General features: G+C 39.7%; 2 protein-coding genes across 3 annotated transcripts; both read left to right on the top strand.

Annotated features, from left to right (window-relative positions):
* On the top strand, positions 1–2,235 carry sdhaf4 (succinate dehydrogenase complex assembly factor 4). The gene is made up of 3 exons (XM_042502141.1): positions 1–162; positions 600–713; positions 1,894–2,235. The coding sequence occupies exons 1-3, from the start codon at positions 90–92 to the stop codon at positions 2,001–2,003; spliced, it is 297 nt and encodes a 98-aa protein (XP_042358075.1). The 5' UTR covers positions 1–89; the 3' UTR covers positions 2,004–2,235.
* Positions 2,236–4,148: 1,913 nt separating this feature from the next.
* cep68 (centrosomal protein 68) lies at positions 4,149–16,991 on the top strand. Of its 2 annotated transcripts, XM_042502770.1 has the most exons (9): positions 4,150–4,210; positions 8,261–8,346; positions 8,415–8,716; positions 9,875–10,912; positions 12,068–12,287; positions 12,894–13,093; positions 13,258–13,380; positions 15,715–15,811; positions 15,903–16,991. In XM_042502770.1, exons 3-9 carry the CDS (start codon positions 8,447–8,449, stop codon positions 16,040–16,042), a joined length of 2,088 nt encoding a protein of 695 aa, XP_042358704.1. In that variant the 5' UTR covers positions 4,150–4,210; positions 8,261–8,346; positions 8,415–8,446; the 3' UTR covers positions 16,043–16,991. The 2 variants fall into 2 exon arrangements, with proteins under 2 accessions (XP_042358706.1, XP_042358704.1); XM_042502772.1 differs by lacking the exon at positions 8,261–8,346 and having other exon boundaries at positions 4,149–4,210.
* The last annotated feature ends 4,179 nt before the right edge of the window (positions 16,992–21,170 follow it).

Raw genomic sequence — 21,170 nt, 5'->3', positions numbered from 1 at the left:
TGAAGCGCGACAGACGAATGACAACAACAGAATTGTGTAAGTGTCCGAGCAGCAGTCTGTGTGGGTCTGTCTTCTGACGAGCTGAGGACATGTCTCTGTGTCTGCGGTTAACTTTCTGTCCTTCAGCGAGAAGACTGCTGCAGTCCCACAGTTTAACTACAGGTCAGTGTGTGTGTGTGTGTGTTAGCTGTTAGCTGTTAGCTAACGTAGCCTCTGTAATTCTACTCATGGTTTTCATGGAGAGATTAATTGGCAAAAAAAAAGTGTTTTATTATTTTATTTGTGAATATGCAAAAATTGGACATTTCATTGCTTTTTTTGACATGTAGACCATATTGGACTAGGTCCAGTTCCATAACGACTACACTTGTAGTACAGCAGAATTTAATTAAATTATTTTTTCTAAACTATATTTAGAAAGAAATGACTAATAAATCTACCTTGTACCTTGTACATAGACTTGCCAAATCTGGACAAGATAGCAGTGCAAATTATGTTTCCCTTAACTCTTGGAAGCTGCAAATGGGTGTCTGCATCTGAATCCCTCCAGATTTTATTCAAAAATCCTTATCTCTGTGGTTTCTGTTTGTCTCTTTCAGGATGTTCCCGGGCAGCCAGCGGGGCGGTGAAAGACAAGGAGCCGTTAAAGAAAGCTAAAACCCCTCAGGGTCGGTTTGACAGCCCCGAGGAGAAGAGCAAAGATGTTCTGCAAAGTGAGAATTCAGCAGCAGACTGTCTGTCATCAGCTCACACTGCACTCTCAAACTGAACTGAACAAACTCAGGGGAGCAACATTACCTGTGTAGTCTGCTGCTCATTTACAACCATCTACTAAACCTCTGCTGAATTATGACATTAAGTGCAATCAAACATGCAACAGAAGAGACACAGTCTCTGGCTTTTGTTTGAGATTTAGTGTCTGCAACCTGTCGTTGGTGCAGTTAGCGTTTATAACTATATTAAATGAATGCCGCTGTCACACTGAACGTCCCACTGAGCCTTGTCAAGACGTCCTCATCCCAATTCGTCACACAATGCCGCTCTGTCAGAGACCCTCCACAGCTACTCAGGACGTTTCAGGTCTTCTGCGTCAGCTGTTTACGCTTCAAGATGCATTACTGTAATGTCAACAAATGCACACGGTGGGATGACTCAGCATGTCCTTGTGTTTACACAACAGTGTGATGGTTAGATTTAGGAAAAAGAGGCACAGACTCCAGACTTCCGCACAAAAGTCAGTTGTTTGTAGAAAAAAGTCAGTTGTTTATGGCACCCATCCATCCACCATAGAAGCGTACTCACACTCCTTATGTTACGTTGTTACTGGCAGCATTATTACCTGACGCTGTCCCTCAGCGTTTCATGAGACACAACCGGTTCCATTCAGCCGCGTTCTCAAGTGACGGCGCCCATATGCATTACATGCAGACGCATGGCGGACAGACGCATGCAGCATATACAACCAATGCCACCGTTTCTCATCTTACAGTCTCCTTCTGGTTGGACATGGAAGGTGGCTTTTGGCGTTGCGCTCGTACACCAAAAGCTCTGACAGAGCGGCACACTGAGTTTGGACTGGCCTTGTTCAAACTTTAAAACTTCACATTTAAAAAAGTTAATTATTAAAAGTTCGTATTGAAGTGGCAAATCTGATTCAACTGGCCTAATTCTAAATCGGGTATGTTCCCTCCTAAAGTGGACCATGAGTTAAGAAATCTCTCTCAAAGCTCCAACAAAAGGTGAACAGAAGAGGGGAAGCTGATTGTGTTAGTTGGACTTAACAAATTGGACACTGTGGACACTGTATGTTTTAAAGTGCAGCAGTTGTGTGAGGAAATCATCACACCTAGAGCAGTGTCTTTCTAACTGAACCCTTCCCTTGTTGTCCTCCAGGGTTCCCCGATGATGTGAACCCTGTCACCAAGGAGAAGGGGGGTCCTCGGGGTCCAGAGCCCACCCGCTACGGAGACTGGGAGAGAAAGGGCCGCTGTGTCGACTTCTAGTCCAGCAGTCATGAATGTGATATATCACACCTGTATATAACCAGTGGCACTATATAAACCAGTGATACACATACAAAGACACAAAGTGTGACTCTGACTGTGACTCTATTTATACTGACAGGGAACAAAGAGATCTGTCAGCATATATTATGGACAACATTTGAAACCTGAGCATAGTGGTTTGATTTATTTCAAAAAAGGAACGAGACGGCAATGAGAAACTTAATAAGACAAGTTACAAAAATATTACCTAAAAAATCATACAGTATAGAAAAAGACAAAAAAAGTCCTATAAATTGCTGACAATTAAAATATATGTGTGTGTTTATATTTTGTTCTGTACATAATTTTAAATATAAAATAATTCTAATCATACATATAGTTTTCTGGATATTTCCCCCTTTTTTGGATGTTTTTTAAATATTTAACCCCCCCCCCCTTTTTTTGTTGTAATTTTTAGGTACGTTTGTTGTCACATTTTACTAATTTTCTTCAATTTGTAGGACATTTCTTGCCAGGTTGGTTATTGCCTTTTTCCCTCCTGTTTTTGAAATAAATCAAACCAGTTTTTTCAGGTTTTAACGGGTCAAATAGCTTGTAGAAGGCATCTGAACACAGCACGGGAAAACTTGTCGATTTAGGTTTCAACGTGTTAATATTGTGCATTTTGTTAAAGGGGGAATGCTATAAAGTCATGAAAAATGACTAAATGTTTGAAGCTGCACTGTTTTGCACAGTGCAGGTGTTTGTTGCAGGTGAGGCTGGTCCTGTAACTCTTCTGTCCACAAGTCTGAATGTAGACATCAATTAAAGAGACTCTATGTACAACTTCCTGTTTGTCTCACAGTTTGTTTTGAGTGTGCATTAAATCTATCTTTAACTTTACATGAACAAATGGGACCATGTACAGGGGTCCCACAGTCATGGAAAACCTGGAAAAGTCAGGGAATAAACTCATTTTCATGGAATTAGTAAAATGCTTGAAAGTTTGGGAAAATTCATGAAATTATGATGCATGCAATGAAATAGTAAATAATTTTCTGAGGATAATTTTCCATGTAAAGTATCATAACTGCAATTTTATTTTCTGTAGCTGTGATGTATGCGATGTGATGACTAATATTTGCATATGTATGACAGCGTTTTGTTTACCATCACATTTGTTTGTTTGTTTTCCCCATGCTTTGTCTCTCCCTCCATGTCTGAAAAATCAAACTTTTAAAAATATACACTAATATTATTTTATACTGTCACTGAGTTAATTATTTTAACAAACATCAGTCCTATTCATAAATGTCAAATAATCATGAATTTTCAGTATTTTAACACCTTTAATGCCAGGTTTTTGTCATGATGACCCAATACTACTTTGAATTTGTGCTACAATTTGAGATGGAGCAATGTAATGCATGGTGACTGTTCATGGAATTTTTTATAATGGTTCATTTAAAAATTCATGGAAAAGTTTTTGAAATTTTGTCCATAAAATGTGTGGGGGAAATATATAGGGTGTAAAATATATAAGGATAATTAAATAAACATAGAAATTCAAAAAAATAAGAATTGTTTCCACAATAATCTAAATCTGTTTTCCAACTAATAATTTCATTTAACTTTTATCGTCATATGTACAAGACAATGTTATTTCTTTTTATTTGAATTATAAAACAAAACAAATATTTATATAATTTAAAAAAACGGGTGTGGTTTTAAAGGTCTGTAAGTCTACATTTGTGGATTTGGAGAGCATTGTAATGTTAATAGCTGTGGCAATATTTGTAGTTCTGACTATGAGATTATGATGTCTGCACCTGTTATTGTGCCCGCTAGAGGGCAGCATGAGCCACATCTGCACGCTTTTCCTGCTCAGAGTTTAACCATACTATGTTACCTTCAGGTGCCGTGAAAAATAATGTAATTATGAAGGTTCCATCCGACTAAGCGATAAAAGTAAAAGTAAAAATAATTATAAAGCGTTTATCTGAACTATTAATTTGCCGTCTTCAGAATTTATATCGAATAGACGCTACATACAAGCCGTGTAAAGCCTAATTGAGCCTTATAAGGAAGGAGACTGTTGATTAGAAACGAGCGGAAAGTAACAGTCTGAGCAGCGCGTGAAGGCGGCACGCAGGAGCAGGAAGGAGGCGGCGGTAACAAAGCGCCAACAACTGGACGCTCCCTGCCGAACAACGGGCCGATTCTCGGTAAGAATCATCTGTCGTTTGTCTTGTTCTGACGCTGAGACAGGACTGTAGCTGCTGCAGGGACACCTATACAAAATATTTGTTAAATGTCTGTTGGTCTGACTTCCGCCGGATGGAAAAAACGTCAAATACTTAAAATTGGAGATTTTATCAAAAGGAAGCAGCAGCAGCTTGGTGGTTAAAATGCTGAACTGTGAAAAAGCCGAAGTTAACAGTTATGTGTTCATGAGCAGAAATACACCTACGTGTTGTACTTTTCACCTTATTGGAGTCTCATAGAAAACGGTATTGCTGCAGCTTTAATGCTGTACTTCTTGTAGCTTTCTGTGGCTTCTGTTTTGACTCGGTGACTTCAGTGCTGCCATCGTATGGAGTTCTTCCTTGTCAGGAGCTGATTAGAAGCAGCTGATCTTTTGGCGACCTTACATGGTCAGCTCTGTGGACATTACACTGGCTCCCCTCTGTGGGTAGATCATTTGTGTTTGGTGTCACTGCTTGTTGCCATGGTTTCATCTACTGTCCCCCGTGTTGTACATAGTGTAGGGCGAAGTCAGGTTAAGTGGGACAAATAAAATTTTACAAGTTGGGCTCTTTAACCCTTTGAAACCTGAGTAAATTGGTTTTAATTTCTTTCAAAAACAAGGGAAGAAGGTGACAAAAAACATATTAAACTATAATAATTAAAAAAGAAAAAAAAACAAGAATATGAACATGGAAAAAGTGAGGGGGATGGTTTCATCCACTGTCCCCTGTGTTGGACATAGTGTAGGGGAAAGTCAGTTAATGTGGGAGATTACATAAATGGGACAAAAAAGGATTTACATCTGAAGCTCTTTAACCCTTTGACACCTGAGTAAATTTGCTTAATTTCTTTCATATACATGGAAATAAAGTGACAAGCGACTTAACATGAAATGGTCCAAATATTAGCAAGAAATTGGTAAAAAAGTTGTCAGAAAATGATCTTCTAAAAAAAAAGAAAGAGAATGGAAAAAAGGAAATGGTTTCATCCACTACCCCGTGTTGGACATGTAGGATGAAGTAAGGTAAAGTAGGATGTCCGGTAAAATAGGACAAATAAGGTGTTACGACATGGGCTCTAACTCTTTGAAACCTTCTTCTGCTGTCAGCTGCTTTTTAAATCTCTCACAGTGGAACACACACATAACACTTCATCAAAACGTCACTCCCATGCTGCATGATCCTGTCCTGCAGGCTGTCCTGTTTATACCATTTTTCTACTGTACCTTCCTAGCAGTTTTAAACGTGAGACAACTCTATCCTCCTATTCCATGATTATGCCTATAACAGAATGGCAAGGCAGCATAAAAGCATGATATTCCCACACTGAACAGGCAGTGTAAAAGGGGCTAAAAGTAATGATGCTAGTTTCAGAACAATTGTCTTAGAGTCTGTCAACAAATCTAGAGTTAAAATAATCAGCTAATTGATCAATGGATTTGCAGAAAACACAACAATTTTGGCAACTGATAAATCATTCAAGTTATTAAAAAAGCAGAAACACCTACCATCCTCTAGTTCCAGTTTTTCATGTGTGAGAAATGTACTGTTTTTCTTTGTTTTGTGTCACAGTAAACGGAATACCTTAGGGTTTAAGATTATTGCTTTGTGTGGTGCAAAGTATGTGTTACAGCCTCCCACTGCCTCCCTGATCTCTCCAACAGCTCTGTGTCTTTTCTGCATTTCCGCTGCATGGTGTGGCTCAACTCAACAAAACTCAGGATTTGACATTAACCATGGCCCGTGGCCACAAAAAGCTTCTTTGTGGTCACTAGGCTTGGGCAATATCAAAGTATTACAGTATACCAGTAATACAATACAATACTAGTACCAAGTATTGTCTTTCAATACTGTCATAAATACAGGCACTCCTCTTGCTGTTAAATTCACTGTATAGTGCACAGCATGCACCACCAGAGCTCTGTCTCCGGTGGTGGAACACGCAGCTGAGCTAAAAGACACCGTGGCACCTAGTGGTGGAGGGAGAAGTTACAAGACAATAAACAGCTGGTGGCCAGCAGGCAGAGAGAGAGTTTTTGACAGCTAACTTAGTGAACTAAATATTTATTTTAACAAAACCGGAGCTTGTGATTGTTGAAACAGTAGACTTACTAACTAGATTACTAGCAAGAGTAGCCAAGACGAGCAAGAGTAGTTTGGGTGAGTTTTATTTTGCTTCTGTCGAACTTGAATAAAGTATGTTTTATGATGCGTTAACAAGGCAATTAAGCCTCATCAGTCCTCAGTGACTGAGAGAAAGTTGAATTCAAAAGGTGTACAGTTGTATTTCTCTTTTTAGTAGGGAAAAAAGGTATGAGAATATGACTTTTCATAGCATGTGTGGGCTTCTATTGTGTATCTATCAGTCTGAAAAGCTTGCCAACAGCGGGCGGATTTAAACCTTCATATACACTATACCCTAGTGACATTTCAGGGAGGTATGAAGGTATGAAATATTACATACTTCCCAAGCCTTGTGGCCACCAAATATAGGTGGCTGTCTGTGTTTGATCAGGTCTGACATTGAGACTTTATGTCTGCATAAGATTACCTGTCCAAGTAAAGGTTATATTGACATGTGCCACCCACCCAAACGCCATTACAGACCATAAGTGGCCCCACCAGCAGGATAATATGCCATGCCACCAGGACATTGGCAACAGAGACTTTGAGTCCTGTGGATCACAAGGTGGCAAACTGGCAACATAAATAGTGAACTCATCATGTCTAAGTTCTTGTCATGATGTGTCCACGGCTCCAGCTACACTGCTACTGTGGACACACAGTTCTCTCCCTGGTTGGTCCGGTGAGCACAGGCAGGCCTGAGCATGCAGTCTTAATGAGATCAGTCAGGTGAGAAGCGAGCGTATCGTTACACGGCCTGGACCCAAATGGAAGCTTGTGAGGTCTGCTCTTCAGTGATGCTACGACAACAGGTAGAGGCCTCCCACTCACTAAGCAACTGGAAGTGTGTGTGCACCACTCACATATGTGGAACTAATGTCTACAAGGATGGTGTTATTGATTTAATGCTGTAATCTCCTCTCATCCTGGGTGTCTCTAGAGTTCCAATAGTATTTAAGCTTATTGTTTGTTTAAAGCTTCATATTATTTGTGTTTCAAAGAGAACTCTGCGGTTCTTCTGGGTTTTTACAGTCATGAAAAACATGGAAAAGTCATGGAATTTGTTGCAAATAGCAATGTCTAAAGTTTCAGAAAGCTAAATATACCCTAAACATATTGGAAAAGTTATGGAAATCTGTTTCACAAACCTGAATAAAGTTTCTGACTGTGATAAATGGTGTTATTTTGTTGATATTTCAAGAAAAGGAAGGTGTGTTTTCTTCATAAATCACCAAAAGAAATTAAAGAAAAAAAGTTTTCATTAAAAATTGCAAAATAATAGTAATAATAATAAATAAATACAAATAAATAAACATCAAAACCTCAAAAAAAGAAAAAAAATACCAAAAGTTTTTCTTTAAAAATCACCAAAACATTTTTTTTTAAAAATGGCCAGATTTTTTTAAAGAAAACATGCTTCCAGCTTTGTAAGGAAAAATATAGATATTTAAGGTTGTATGCCCATCCCTTAAGCCAAATTAAAAAAAAAAAAAAACTAAAGCCCTTCCCCAGTGCTTAAAAAATATTTGACATGCCTCTCCCTTTTTGCACCACCCCCTCCCCTGGCATACATAACTCACAGTCCCTTAGTGATATTAGAATAGTCAGTTCTTATTCTGTTCTGAAGTTTTGAACATATATTCTGAACAAACATATAACAATGAAAAAGAAGTGATAAGGAGTATCAGTGGTTGTTTCAGAGAATGTATGGTTTTGAAAATTTGCCTCAAAGTCGTGGAAATGTCTTGATAAAAATGTATGAACCCTGGTTCTGCTAGAGCTTTACTTGAGTTCTGCTTAGGGTGATAATATATCAGATTTTATGTTTTCTGCCCCCAAGTGGCCATAAATGAATGAACAGGTGAATCTGTTGTCTTCATGTGTTGTACTTTTGTGTCATTGCAGTGCTCCTGTGTGCTACGACTCAGCAACATGTTTGTTGAGAAGACACTGGACAAAAACCTCTGCCTCAAGCTTGCACTTCCTTCAAGGTGCATGAGTGAAACAAAATAATCAAATACATTTTTTCCTCAATTACTAAATTGTTGTCTTCCTTTAGTTGACAGGAACTTCATACATCCCCTTTGTCCAATGGAAGCCAGGGGCTACAGCCAGAGGTGGAAGATGCATTTCCCAGAGTTTAAACACAGCAGGAGATCCCTGAGCCCGACTACAAGAGACAGCGAACGAGGCAAAACAGAGAGAGACACAGACAGAGGAGGGACACACAAAAGCGTTTCCATGGCCCCTACCTCCAGGTACCTGACAGACAGACAGTATGTGAGCAGAAAGCCTCTGTTCTCTGGAGAACAATACACATCCATCTTAAAGAAGACACATCCGCAGGTTCACACAGAGAAGGTGAGGACCACTGACAGGAAAGAGTATTTATTTATTGCTGCTTATTCTGTTCATCTCAAACTACAGACGTGTTTTTATGTAAAGAGATGCTGTCTCCTGTGTGAATCCTAGTGTCAGAGTAACTTTACTTTAAAGGTCAGATCTAATTATCATTCATTGCAGTGATAATCAGCTTAAGGCCTGCAGACCAAATCTGGCCCACAATAGGGTGCTGGATAGTGATACCTGACTTTCTAACTTCAAAACAACACCTTGAAAAATATCCATTCAGTAACATTCTTAATACGATTGGAAATGTTGACATTGAGGGCATAAAATATATATTGTTTAAATCAGAAGATGTAAATAAAAAGGCTATAACTTTTTTTGACTTGATGCAGAAAAGAACAGAATGGTTGTAATAAACATAAACAGTAAGACAACTCAGCTGTTACTGGTGTATTGATACTGTAAAAAATGAGTATGGAAACCGTTTCAATTATTCAACATCAGTATGTATTTATAGATTGATATTTTTGACAACATGACCCACTGATGAGTTTCTAAATTACAGTTAAAATAATTCATTCATTCTTGGTAATTGTTTTGTACATTTAATATAAATAAGGTGCAATTTTCATAAAAAAGTTACTGTATTACCTTACCGCAGCACAATAAAAATCAGGGAATTCCTGCATTGTATACTGATAAAATATTGTTGTTTATTAAGTAAGAAAAAATAAGTTATACAATCAGTCTTAATCATAAGTATCAAATAATTTTCAGAATTTTAACCCTTACATGTTTTTGTCATTATGCCACTATGTTTTTAGATTTAAAAATATATATATTTTCAATATGCTATATGCAAAGTAGCAGATGTTCTTATGCTTTGATGACCATGGCATGAATGGGTTTCAGTGGTACATTTTTTTGTACTTAACAGTATGAATGTAACAATTTAGTTTCCACTGTGTATTTTAGACTTATTGTAGGAGCTGAGCTGGAAATTACAAGATTAAACAAAAATACACAAGCTTGCCAAAATGTATGCTATATGCATGAACGCAGACAAAATGATCACAAAATGAAGAACGAAAAATGCGTAAAATGCTCCAGACGGTCCCTAAGGGTTAATTGAAGGTACTGGTTCGCTAACCTCAGTTTACTGTCCTGCAGGAGAAAAATGTTAGTGTCAGCAGAAGAGAAGAAAATCAGCAACACACTGACATGAATTTCTTGACAAGACCAAGAGAGGAGCTGACCCCAGAGAGCTTCAGCCTCTCTCACAGTGACCTCTCACCTTCATCATCCTCGAGAAAAGACCTCGACTCACCCATGGGTGTCTCCGAGCTCAGGTCTAGGCTGAACCATGAAGAACCCACGTTTGGATCACCTCCTCCTGGCAGCAGACCAGCTCGGCGGAACCTCTTGAGCTCCATCCTGGAGGTACAGAGACCAAACCCTCCTCTGAGGCCGCAGCTGACTTCCACCGTCCTCCATCCCACCTACAGCCCTCGCTCAGAGCACTCCAGGCTCAGACTCGGGGGGAGGGACAGGGTAGGTGGGCCAGAGACCAAAATATACTCTTCTGGAGGACACTCAAAAGGACATCCAATGTCTCCCTGTCAGGCAAACTACTGGGCCTGTGCCATCCCTAAAGCTCTGCCTCCATCTCCAGACAGGCACTCCGCAGACTGGGACCCAAACAAGGAGTACCAGGACCTGCTGGACTATACCTACCCCCTGAGACCAGGACAGACGGTCTGTGAGGGGGACAGCTCCAGGTTCCGGGGAGAGTCTCTCCTCCAAATAGACCCCACCCTGCAGGACTCAGGGATTGAGTTGGACCACCTTTGTAGCTCCACAAGCCTATCAGGGTTTGATTTGTCTTTCAGTGTGGGTCAGAGGTCAACTGACCTGCAGGGGGTCACCAGGTCCTCAGACGGCAAGCCCTCTGGTACCCTGCTCTCCCAGACAGACCCTGTAGGTTCGTCCTCGGACAGCTTGGACTGCAGTAACAACAGAGACGGAATGAGTCGTTACATGTTTGACGGTTGCTATCAGCAGCAGAATACACCGTCCTCCTCCACCTTCACCGCTTTTACCCGCTCTACCAGTGTCCTCCCACGGTCCAGGTGTGTAGGAGGGGACGTGGACGAGGAGTTCTGGCCTCTTCCAGAGCAGCTGGTGGAGCTGCAGCTGCTCTCCAGACAGGTCTATACCATGGACTCTCTTTACACTGCACGTTGTAACTACGTAATTCACTCCAAATCACTCACACTTTGTATTAGTGCTAATTATTTTCCAAGTAGGGCTGGCTTTGAAATAGTATTGCAATATTTTAAGGCCATATCATGATACAAAATATATATATCAATATATTGAAATGTCCTGTAAACTAATGTTAACGTCTAAAATGCAAAATTATTGGATGAACTGCAATTACAATAAAGCTAAATAACATATGTAAATAAATAACACTTCAGTGAGGCTTGTGGAGCTCAGGGTTAGGGTTAGGGTTCCTCAAGCTCCTCAGTTCCAACTGCATCACTGTCTTGCTCAAATAACGTTAAAGCACATCCTCTCAAGTGATATTCCTTAATTCATATACTGCTCAGAATATAGGAACATGGATGGCTACAAACATGCGTCTTTGATTCTAATGACTATACAGATGATTACAACTCTAAAACAAATCTGCAGTTGAAATGGCTGCAAATCTGGATCATGTAGACACATTTATTTATTTATTTATTCAGCACAGTAAAAACAAAACAGCAGAATAGAAAAAGATTCTGCAGTACAGGTGAGATACAGAAATCCCCTATAGGTTTGTATGACAATGTCACCTTAAAATGGGTAACAAAAACAAATACAGAGTCCTACAATACTAACAAATAAGCACTAAGCAGTACACATAATAGGCAATTGGCAGAGTCCAGTACGGAATACTGGAAGGTGTAAACATTTAGAATGTCTAGTATTGTAATTGTGTACATTTGCGTTCAAATGGAATAAAAATGCTCTACAAGGTGAGGGAAGAGAAGCTGGCTGGTGCAAAATTTTTAAAATAAAAACACGTCTGATATTTATTTTAAAGATTGACAGGGTCTTGAGCTGCTTAATAAGAGAGGCTGAATGATCAGTAATTCATGCTGCTAAATGTGGCAACTCTGCAAAACATTTTTTTAAAAGTATAAAGCTTATGAAGGTGGGTAGGATAGCTCTTTAAACAAAAATACACATAAATTGCACATCGTGGGAAGTAAAACCCTACAGTGAGGGAACAGCCAGACTCAGTGGGTCAGTGGTGCTCAGTAATGTTTGCGTTTCCACAGCTAAAGACAAAGTTTTGCTCTCTGTGTGCAGGTGAGAGAGGTGACGGCCAAGCTGAGCCGGCCTGTCACAGCCAGCTGGGAGTCTCTGGAGCTGGGCACCACCTCCATCCTCTCCTCCGTGACCCTGCCTGAAAAACAGGAGGCTGAATACGAGGAGGACGAGGCGAAGGACAGAGAGCTGGAGGGTCATCAAGACTCAGATGAAGGCAAAGATGAGCAGGACAGAGAGGAGAGGAGTGCTGCTCAGACTGGTATGTTAGAGAGCTTTTCTGGTTTTACTGACCACTCAAAACCTTTAAGAACCATTCATACACACATTAACACACTGCTGGCAGGAACTACCATGCTGGGTGCCACCTGCTCATCAGGAACATTAAACATTCACACAGATATGGGGTTCAGTATCTTTCTCAGTGACACTTGACATGCAGACTGCATGAGCCGGGGATCGACCTTATTATTGGTGGATAGCAGAAATGAGTGTGTCAGCACTGTGTTGTCTGATCCCTTAATTTTCTTCTTGAAGCTGTGCTGATTGTGTAGAACATCTGTCCATCAGGTTGAAGATGTGTGAGGAGCATCCACGTTTTAGAATGTATTGCTCCTTTTTAACCACATCCAATGTGGTTGAGTATTGTCCACTGTTATGACTACATATGAGTCTGACAGACATGGTTGTAAACTGTAACTTGGCTGGTTGGTGGAGACTCACAACATCGAGGCGGTAATTGTGGTTTGTCCAAGTTTGGAGAAATTTGTCTCTGTGATTTCTGCCTCCTCCCCAACACAGTGGAAGTGAATGAAACTGAGTTTGCGATGGCTTTGTCACTGAAAAATGTCCATCTCCTGTCCATCAGCATCAGATCACAGAGCCTGTGAGGCTGCAAGGCAGAGCTCTGGAGCCTGGGAGGAGTCTGTGATAGTGGGACTAAATCCATCTGGTCTCAGGGAGGTGGAGGTTTTGGTGGAGCAGCTGTGTGACATCACCCTGCCCAGCAGCCAGAGGAGCAGCCAGGAGGAGCAGGAGCAAAGTGACTCCCTGATGAGACACATCCAGGTAGAGACACCATCTCACCTTCTGCACAGGATGGCAGTATTCCTAAAAATGACAGTATGAAACAACACTGCCTGATCTGGCATGTAAATCCTGCAGGGTATTAGTGTGACGTGAGCATCATGTAGTGACAGCAGCTGTGACTGGTGTGTGTGTTTGTGTTTCAGGTGTTCTGTTCCCACCTGCAGCAGCTCATCCAGCAGCTGTACACAGTGTCAGAGAAGATGGAGCTGCTGGCTACGCCCATTGTGGACATGGACAGCGTGAGGTCGTCTCTGGCTGAGTTTCAGGTGAGGACTGAGCTGTTTCTACCACACATGGTGTCTGCAGAGGTGGACACACGTTAGTGAACATGACTCTGGCTCTGCTAAAAGCAACCTTGGTCGCTCACCTGTTGATAACAGAGGCTGCAGGCTGACTGTCGTCTGAGCTGAAGCTGACACTGACATATCGGTCAATTTTACTCGTTCTCTGTGGGTCTGTGTGCTTCCACATAGATCATGCTCTTTGCAGCCAGGCGAACTGACGCTAAAGTAACAGCGGTGGTTTATTAGATAGGGGGGGGGGGGATAAGAAAACATGCAGATATTTTCCGTTTGGATGTCTACAAAAAACTAAATATTGATTTTATTTATTTTTTGATTGTTTGTGTTTGTGACAGTTGGCTAATCACAACCGACCCCGAAACAAAATGAAGTGCAGTTTTTAAATTCAAATAAAATTAAATTACTTTGAGTGACACATGTATAAATGCATGCTAAGATGTCCAACATTGATGTCACTGGTTCCCAGTCTTTTCCCTTAAGGGGCATCTTTTCTGACTACCCTTGACAAAAGAACATGAACAAAAGTGAACGCAGTAACTACAAGAAGTTTGTGTAAAACCAGATTTGGATGAATTTTGAGCACATTATTTCCTGCGAATATTCAGTATGATGATTTTTTTTTTTTTTTTTTCAATTTACTTTGAACAAGCATCTTAATTACCTTTCATACAAGAAATAAAGCCCGACGTGCTTTACAAGAAAAAAATATTACATGCACCAAGTGCTTCACATTGAAAGACATAGAAGATATAAAGACATAATAAAACCTGTGTGTGAAAACAAAATAAGATCAGAATAGAATACACAAAATTCATCTTCACATGGGTAAAATCCGCTTGAAAATAGTAGTAACAGTAAGATAAAATCAGGATTAAAATTGAATGCAGAGTTCATAACGTAAGATTGAAAATAAAATAAAACCCACTGACACTGTTAATAAAAGTAAGGCCAAAATAGAGTGTATAAAATGAAGGAAAATACAACATTTTGTTCTCAGTGGTGCGGTGGTTAACACTGTCGCCTCACAGCAAGAGGGTCCTCGGTTCGTCCAGGTTCGGGCAAGGTTCGGACCTTAAGCAGGGGGGCCCTTCTGTGCCAAGTTTGCATGTTCCTACTTAGCCTGCATGGGTTCTCTCTGGGCTCTCTGGCTTCCTCACACATTTCAGAAGACATGCAGGTCAGGTTAATTGGTGACTCTAAATCACCTGTAGATGTGACTGTTAGTGTGAAAGGTTGTGTGTCGATATATGTCAGCCCTGCAATAGTCTGGTGACCTGTCCAGGGTGTACCCCGCCTCTCGCCCAATGACAGCGGGGATTGGCTCCAGCCCCCCCGCGACCCTTACAAGGACAAGTGGTTATGGACAATGAATGAATGAACAACATTTGTTATACTTTTACTATACTTTTCTAATACGCCTTTAAATGAAGAAGGCCTTACTGGGAACCAGTGTGATAAAGCACTAACAAGGATATAGGAAGCAGGGAAGCCTCGAGAGGCTTAATGATTCATTGTTGATCTGCACAAGACTGTACAGCTTTTTATATTCTGAAACAGCTATATTGTACATATTTTTATGCTACAGTACTTCTTTAACCCTTTGTGCCTGAGCAAATCAGCCTGAAAAACATCGGAAGAAGCACCACAGAAAGAACTGACCCAAAAATTTGCATTAAATTAGTGAAAAGCACAGGAAAATTTCCTGAAATTTTGTAAATAAATAAATAATACAATTAAGATAAGTGAAAAAATAAAATAAAGAAAATGAACTGGAAAAAGTCCTTAAAAAACGATAACAATTCTGTAACATGATTTTAAATATGTAGTTATGATAATTAGCTATAAATATAAATACAATAAAATAATTCTCTTAATCTACTTGTAATTTGTGGAACACTTCTTACCAAATTGCTTATTGCACCCAAAGGGTTAAACTATCTTTGGCATGTTTTCATTGTAACTTTCTAGTACTTTGCTTTTTTCTGTAGTATTTTTGGCTTTTTTTTAATTATTATTAATTGCAGTTTTTTCCTTTATTCCAATTCCTTGTACATGTAAACCTACTTGGCAATACATCTGACAGTGATTCTGAGGTTGGCCTTAGACTGAGCTGAGCAGAAAAAACTATGCACTGCGTCCGTCTCTTACTGGGTGTAAGGTCAAGTGTCATGTTCATCGCAGTGGAAAAGTGATTCCTCAGCAAACTCAAGTCCACTCAATAAGTTGAAAACTCAGTTGTGACTCACTTCCCGTCCGTGGTCTTCTGCTGACACTGTAATGTGACGTTCTCATTGTCAGAGTTTTCAGAGAGAAGTGAGCATCCATCAGCCCCTGACCTCCAGTGTTCTGCACACCGGACGGCTCCTCCTCAGCTGCATCAGGACCATGTCTCCACGTCAGTCTCTAACATGCAACATCATGCAACACAAACCTCTTCTCATCATTTCCTCACTCAGTCTTTTTTTATTCTCTCTCTGCGTCTGCAGTCTTAAGAGACACCCTGCTGCTGATCGAGAGGCAGTCTGGAGCTCTGGAAAGCCACACTGAACACTTTTTCTCCTCCATCCTGTCAGCTAAGGACAGCTTCACCCAGCCCGGCCCAGTCCAGCAGGGCAGAGAGGAGTAGCTGTGCCCTGTGGGGGTCCAGGGGACAACCTGAGCAGGCTGCAGGACACATCTGTGATATGTATTACTAATGTGCTTTCTCCCAACATTCAATGATTCCAGGCTGTCAGTTATGTTTCTTTGTTAAAGGGCGGCTCCATCTGTGTTCTTTTTTCATGTTTTGATGTGGGGACACTAAAGCCCTCACACACACTGTTTGCTGACAGTGTTGGAGAGTGAGCAAAGTGTTAGCTTGGAAGGGTTTAGCTTTGAGGTGGAAGATTGAGCTATTTTACAATTACTATTATTGTTGAACCATTATTTAACCAGGTGACGACACATTGAGATTCAATATAAAACTACATTTGTATCATAAAAACCAGGGCACAGAGGCAAAGCAATAGATATTAGTAGTGTAGATACCTCACTGGCTGTTACTCTAAACTCGCCGCGATGCGTCTGCACAGGAAACATATTGGAGAGGTCAAGATCCACTAGAAAAAAACAACAAACAACGTGTATAGAGAGATGCAGATTCATGAAATTTGTTTTGTTCTAAACATCAGAAAGTGAAAATGATAGTGGTTACTTACTTGAATTAATTTCACTTACTGAAGGCGATTTAATCATCTCTATGACAAATCAGTCATCCTCTGAATAGCCACAACACTGAGACATGCAGACTCAGACTTATGAATAAGCAACATCCAGTGATGGAGTGGAACAAAGTACATTTATTCAAGTACTGTACTTATCTACAGTTTTGAGGCACTGGTCCTTTACCTGAAAATTTGAATTTTCTAATGGTGTCAGTTCCATGCAACTTCATTTAATTTAACCTCATACACACATTTTTTTAGACAGGCTTTGGAAAATAGCGTTTAGACCAAGCAGAAACCTCAGTGGCTGAAAAATGAAGCCAATACGCGAGTGCCAAAAAACTGCAGTTCTTTGAATGGCCTTTTGAGGGGTGGCTCCAAAAAAACAGAGTCAATCCCCATAGACTCCGATTTTAGAATGCTCAACTTTACAGCAGAAATAAACATGTTTACAACCTGGTACAAAAACAGTTTCAGTCTCTATAGCTGATTTCAGCATCAGGACAACTGCACAGGGGTGAATGTTTATGTAACTCACGCATTATAAAGCAAGGGAAGCATAAAGTAACATTCTCACTGACGATGGCGTTGGCGATGCACAAACCAGTGGTTGACGTCATTGTAGCTACATCCATTACTTCTACAGTCTGTGGCTTTTATGATAAAACATGCATACTCCAACCTTTTAGCGTAAAGATTTGAATACATAGGGAACACAACAGGAACACTACAGACTGATACAAACATGTCAAAAATAATGGAGCCGCCCTTTAAAGATGCTGGCATCTTGTGTGTCAGTTGGATGTGTATGGCACAGCGATAAATCGTGAAGGAAACAATTTATTGTCTAAACTGAACTGATCAAATTGAATATTAAGTCCTCAAAGTTCCTTAAACTCTTGTTTGTATGAAGGATTACATGAATGTTCTAACATACCTTTTTCTACTTACTGTCGCTACTCTGTTACTTGTAATGACTGTCCTTAAATGATGAGTTATATTTTCAAATGGAATCACAAACTGACAGGCCTTTAAACAGACCTGACTGATATTCACTTCACAGTGCATCTCCTGCGTTTACAGTCACACTTCCTTCCTTTCCAGATGTGTAAGCAGAAATGAGGATAGAGTCCACGCAGCAGCAGCTGGGATGTGTTAGCTGGCGCTGTGTGGAGGCATGAGGTACCATTTAGAGGCATTTCACATTCAGTTTGTGACTGAATCCAACTATTTAAAGACCAAATAAGAACAGAGTTCATTGTTATCTAATTGTGTTGTACTTCAAGTTTATTAAAGGTTCAGTGTGTAAGATTTCGGGGGATTTAGTGGCATATAGTGGTGATGATTGCAGATTGCAACCAGCTGAAACTTTTCCTGGTTACAACTCCTTAAGTGTTCATTGTTCAGAAGTTGTTTTTTTTTTTGTTGTTGTTGTTTTTTTGATGAGGAAGGTTTCCACAGAAATCTTTAATTGGACTCAGTGGACAAAATGGCCCTGTGATTTACAACAGTAAAAACACTGGAAAACAGTTTCACGTTACAAATCAGTGTCTCTCCGATGCTGTTCAGCGTGTCGGAGATTAGCCCAGCACCTCACGTGTGCTCAGCTTTTCTTTCTGATAACTAAAGACCCAGATGTTCAGGAGGTTTGCACCGTTAGCCAAATTATCCACAGAGGTCTGCTCCTCTCCAAAAAAACCAAACCCAGTGTTTTTAACTGGTAAAAACGCAGAATAAGCAAGGGAAGAAGGCAAGGAGCAACGTAAGAAGATAAGTGTGAAATTTAGCAAGAAATTAGTAAAAAGTACAAGAAATTAACCTGAAAGTTAGGAAAAGAAAAGGAAAAAACAAATAAGGAAATAACCTTCAAAAACTGCTTTAAAATTTTAATAATTCTGTAACATAATTTTGAATATGTAATTATGATTATTATGTAGTTTGTATAACAGTTTCTTTATCCCAAGACATTTTTATATTGCCCTTTTTTATCATTTTTTGAAATCTACACATTTTTGGGAATTTGTGGAACATTTTTTAACAAGTTGATCATTACCCTTTTCCCAATGTTTATGAAAGAAGAACTTTTTTGTTCTGGTTTAAATACTTAGAATTATGTTTTTCAGATGCTACTTGCCACAGAGGGACGTCTGGCTCTGGTGGCCCATGAGAAAACTGGAATTTCCCTATTTAGAGCCTGTGTTTGGCTTGTTCATTCTGAGCTACTATAGAAACATGGCAGCGCAACATGGTTTCTGTAGACAAGAACCCGATCCCTGTGTGGATATAAACTGCTTATTCTAGAGCAACAAAAACACGACTCTCATTTTCAGGTGTTTATGCATTTAAGAAAACAATTGTATTATAATAAATTCCATTTCTGCCAATATATCCCCCTAAATCCTACACACCTTTAAAGCTCCACTCATATTAAATTAAACTCTAATAGCTAATATTATAATAGCTTTTTCAGAAATGTAGAATTCTTGTGGAGGCTCTCTCCTGTGACATCAGAGTATACTCAGTGTTTGAGGACACAGCGCTCTGTCAGTCTGACCTCTGATCAGTTGGCAGCTTACACTCATGTACTGTACTGTAGGATATGACTACATGCACTATGATCTGAATGAGGAGAACCTGATTTCCTCACAGGGATCAATGACTTTTAATGTCTCCTTATCAGCCGCTTTAACAGGACAGGTTGTGTCTGTCCACATGTTCAACTCAACACACACAGCTGTTGGATCTGATTTCACTAATATCAGTGTTGTGTGTTCTTGTGTTAAACAGATGAGGTGTATTATGCTCTATTTCTTATGGTTCTTATTTCGGTCAGGCGAGGATACCTCCAGGTCAAGTGAGGTTCAATTCACCCAAATTCTCTCCTCTCACCAGTTAGAGACAAAATTGGACAAATAGAGCATGGACATGGCCTTACATTTTTAAAAAGCCTTTACAACCAAAAAAGCTGAAAGCTTTCACTCTACTGAATTTCAGCAGTCACTGAATAAAGCAGATTGTTTGAAGTGGTAGTGTGTGTGTGTGTGTGTGTGTGTGTGTGTGTGTGTGTACGTGTACGTGTGCGCTGCATTACTTTCTGTGTTCTGTGTCTGGTTTGGGCATTTAGAGGAAACTGGAAAGGCTGCTGCACCAACAGGTCAGTCAGGTCTGAGTAGTTCATGATTTCAAACACTTTGGCATTGACTCCATTGTGCTTTAACCCTTTAAAACCTGAATCCAAATCACTTTTCTTGTACTACGTTCAGATGACTTTTACAAGCTATTTCAACCTTTTAATCTGAACAAAGTGGTTTTATTTCTTTCAAAAGCATGAGGAAAAAAGGTAACCAACTTGGCAAGAAAGGTCCCACAAATTGCTAGAAAGTAGTAAAAGGCGACAAGAATATGACCTGAAAATTAGTTTTGAAAAAGGGGGAGAATTATTCGAAAATTATATTTTTAAAAAAGTAAAAATGTCAAGAACACTTTATTTATTTTATATCGCTGTAATTACGTTTCTAAAACTATGTCACAGAATAAAAAATGTACGTTTTTATAATTTTCTGTACTTTTTGGGGCTAATTTTCTTGTCTATTTATTTATTGAACTTTTCTTTTTTTGCTTCTTTTCTGGTAGATTCCTTGTAACTTTTTAATAATTTAGTGCTAATTTTGAGGCCATGTGTTTTTAAGTTGCCCATTGCCTTCTCACCATTTTTGGAAAAAAAGATCAAACCAGTTAGCTCAGGTTTAAAAGGGTTATGGGGAGACAGTGCAGGTGAAAATATTTTTTTTATGTTCATTTTTGAGATTTTAACATGACTTTACATGACTAGTGGAAAGAAAACATCCAAAATACAACTTTAAGTTTTATTTTATTTCAGATTTCTGTTCTGGTACTTAAAAAATGGAGTTTTTGTGGTGATAGTTGAAATATTACGCTGTTAGCCTATAGTGCTGTTTTGAGGCCCTGTGCTGGTAATAGCTAATAACTAGTAATTTGGCACAAATGTCCATTTGGACTTCAGAATTAACTAATTAAAATTTAGTGGTTGGAAGTCAGGGTCACTGTGACCTCACAAAAAATGATTTTGGCCATAACTCAAGAATTCATAAGCCAGGGGGATTTACAGATATGGAAGTAAACAGCAACCTGACTTGTGCGCTGAGGCAAACAACCATGTGGCGGTAGTTCTAGTTTTTCATCTAAAAATGTCAGTGGACTTGCATATGTATATCTCATTTTTTAAGTCTTCTGACTGCTCAAAGTGTTTTTACACTATGTGTCACAATAGCACTACCATACAAGGTGCCACCTGCTACTTAAATCATTCACACATGCTCACATTTGTGGTTCAGTATCTTGCCCAAAGACATTGTGACATGTGGACTGGAGAAGCCAGAGGCTGAACTTGTATGACCTGCATTACTTGCACTACCTCCAAAAAAACAGCTGCCCCTAGTATGTATGCAATGTGTGGAATTTTCAAATACATGACTTTTCTCTCATGCTCTAAACAAGAAATCTTACACACAGTAAACTTAACATTTTCAT

Source organism: Plectropomus leopardus, chromosome 15, assembly GCF_008729295.1.
Source record: "Plectropomus leopardus isolate mb chromosome 15, YSFRI_Pleo_2.0, whole genome shotgun sequence".
NCBI lineage: Eukaryota > Metazoa > Chordata > Actinopteri > Perciformes > Serranidae > Plectropomus > Plectropomus leopardus.
Note: the sequence above shows the minus strand (reverse complement) of the source record. Positions and strands in the feature narration are given on the sequence as shown.

Bases quoted from the DNA above. Each gene is read 5' to 3' on its own strand.
- sdhaf4 (XM_042502141.1), top strand. From the start codon at position 90: ATGTCTCTGTGTCTGCGGTTAACTTTCTGTCCTTCAGCGAGAAGACTG. The intron at 163-599 runs GTCAGTGTGTGT...TGTCTCTTTCAG, and splicing joins GTCCCACAGTTTAACTACAG to GATGTTCCCGGGCAGCCAGC. The intron at 714-1,893 runs GTGAGAATTCAG...GTTGTCCTCCAG, and splicing joins GAGCAAAGATGTTCTGCAAA to GGTTCCCCGATGATGTGAAC.
- cep68 (XM_042502772.1), top strand. From the start codon at position 8,447: ATGGAAGCCAGGGGCTACAGCCAGAGGTGGAAGATGCATTTCCCAGAG. The intron at 8,717-9,874 runs GTGAGGACCACT...ACTGTCCTGCAG, and splicing joins CGCAGGTTCACACAGAGAAG to GAGAAAAATGTTAGTGTCAG. The intron at 10,913-12,067 runs GTCTATACCATG...CTCTGTGTGCAG, and splicing joins TGCAGCTGCTCTCCAGACAG to GTGAGAGAGGTGACGGCCAA.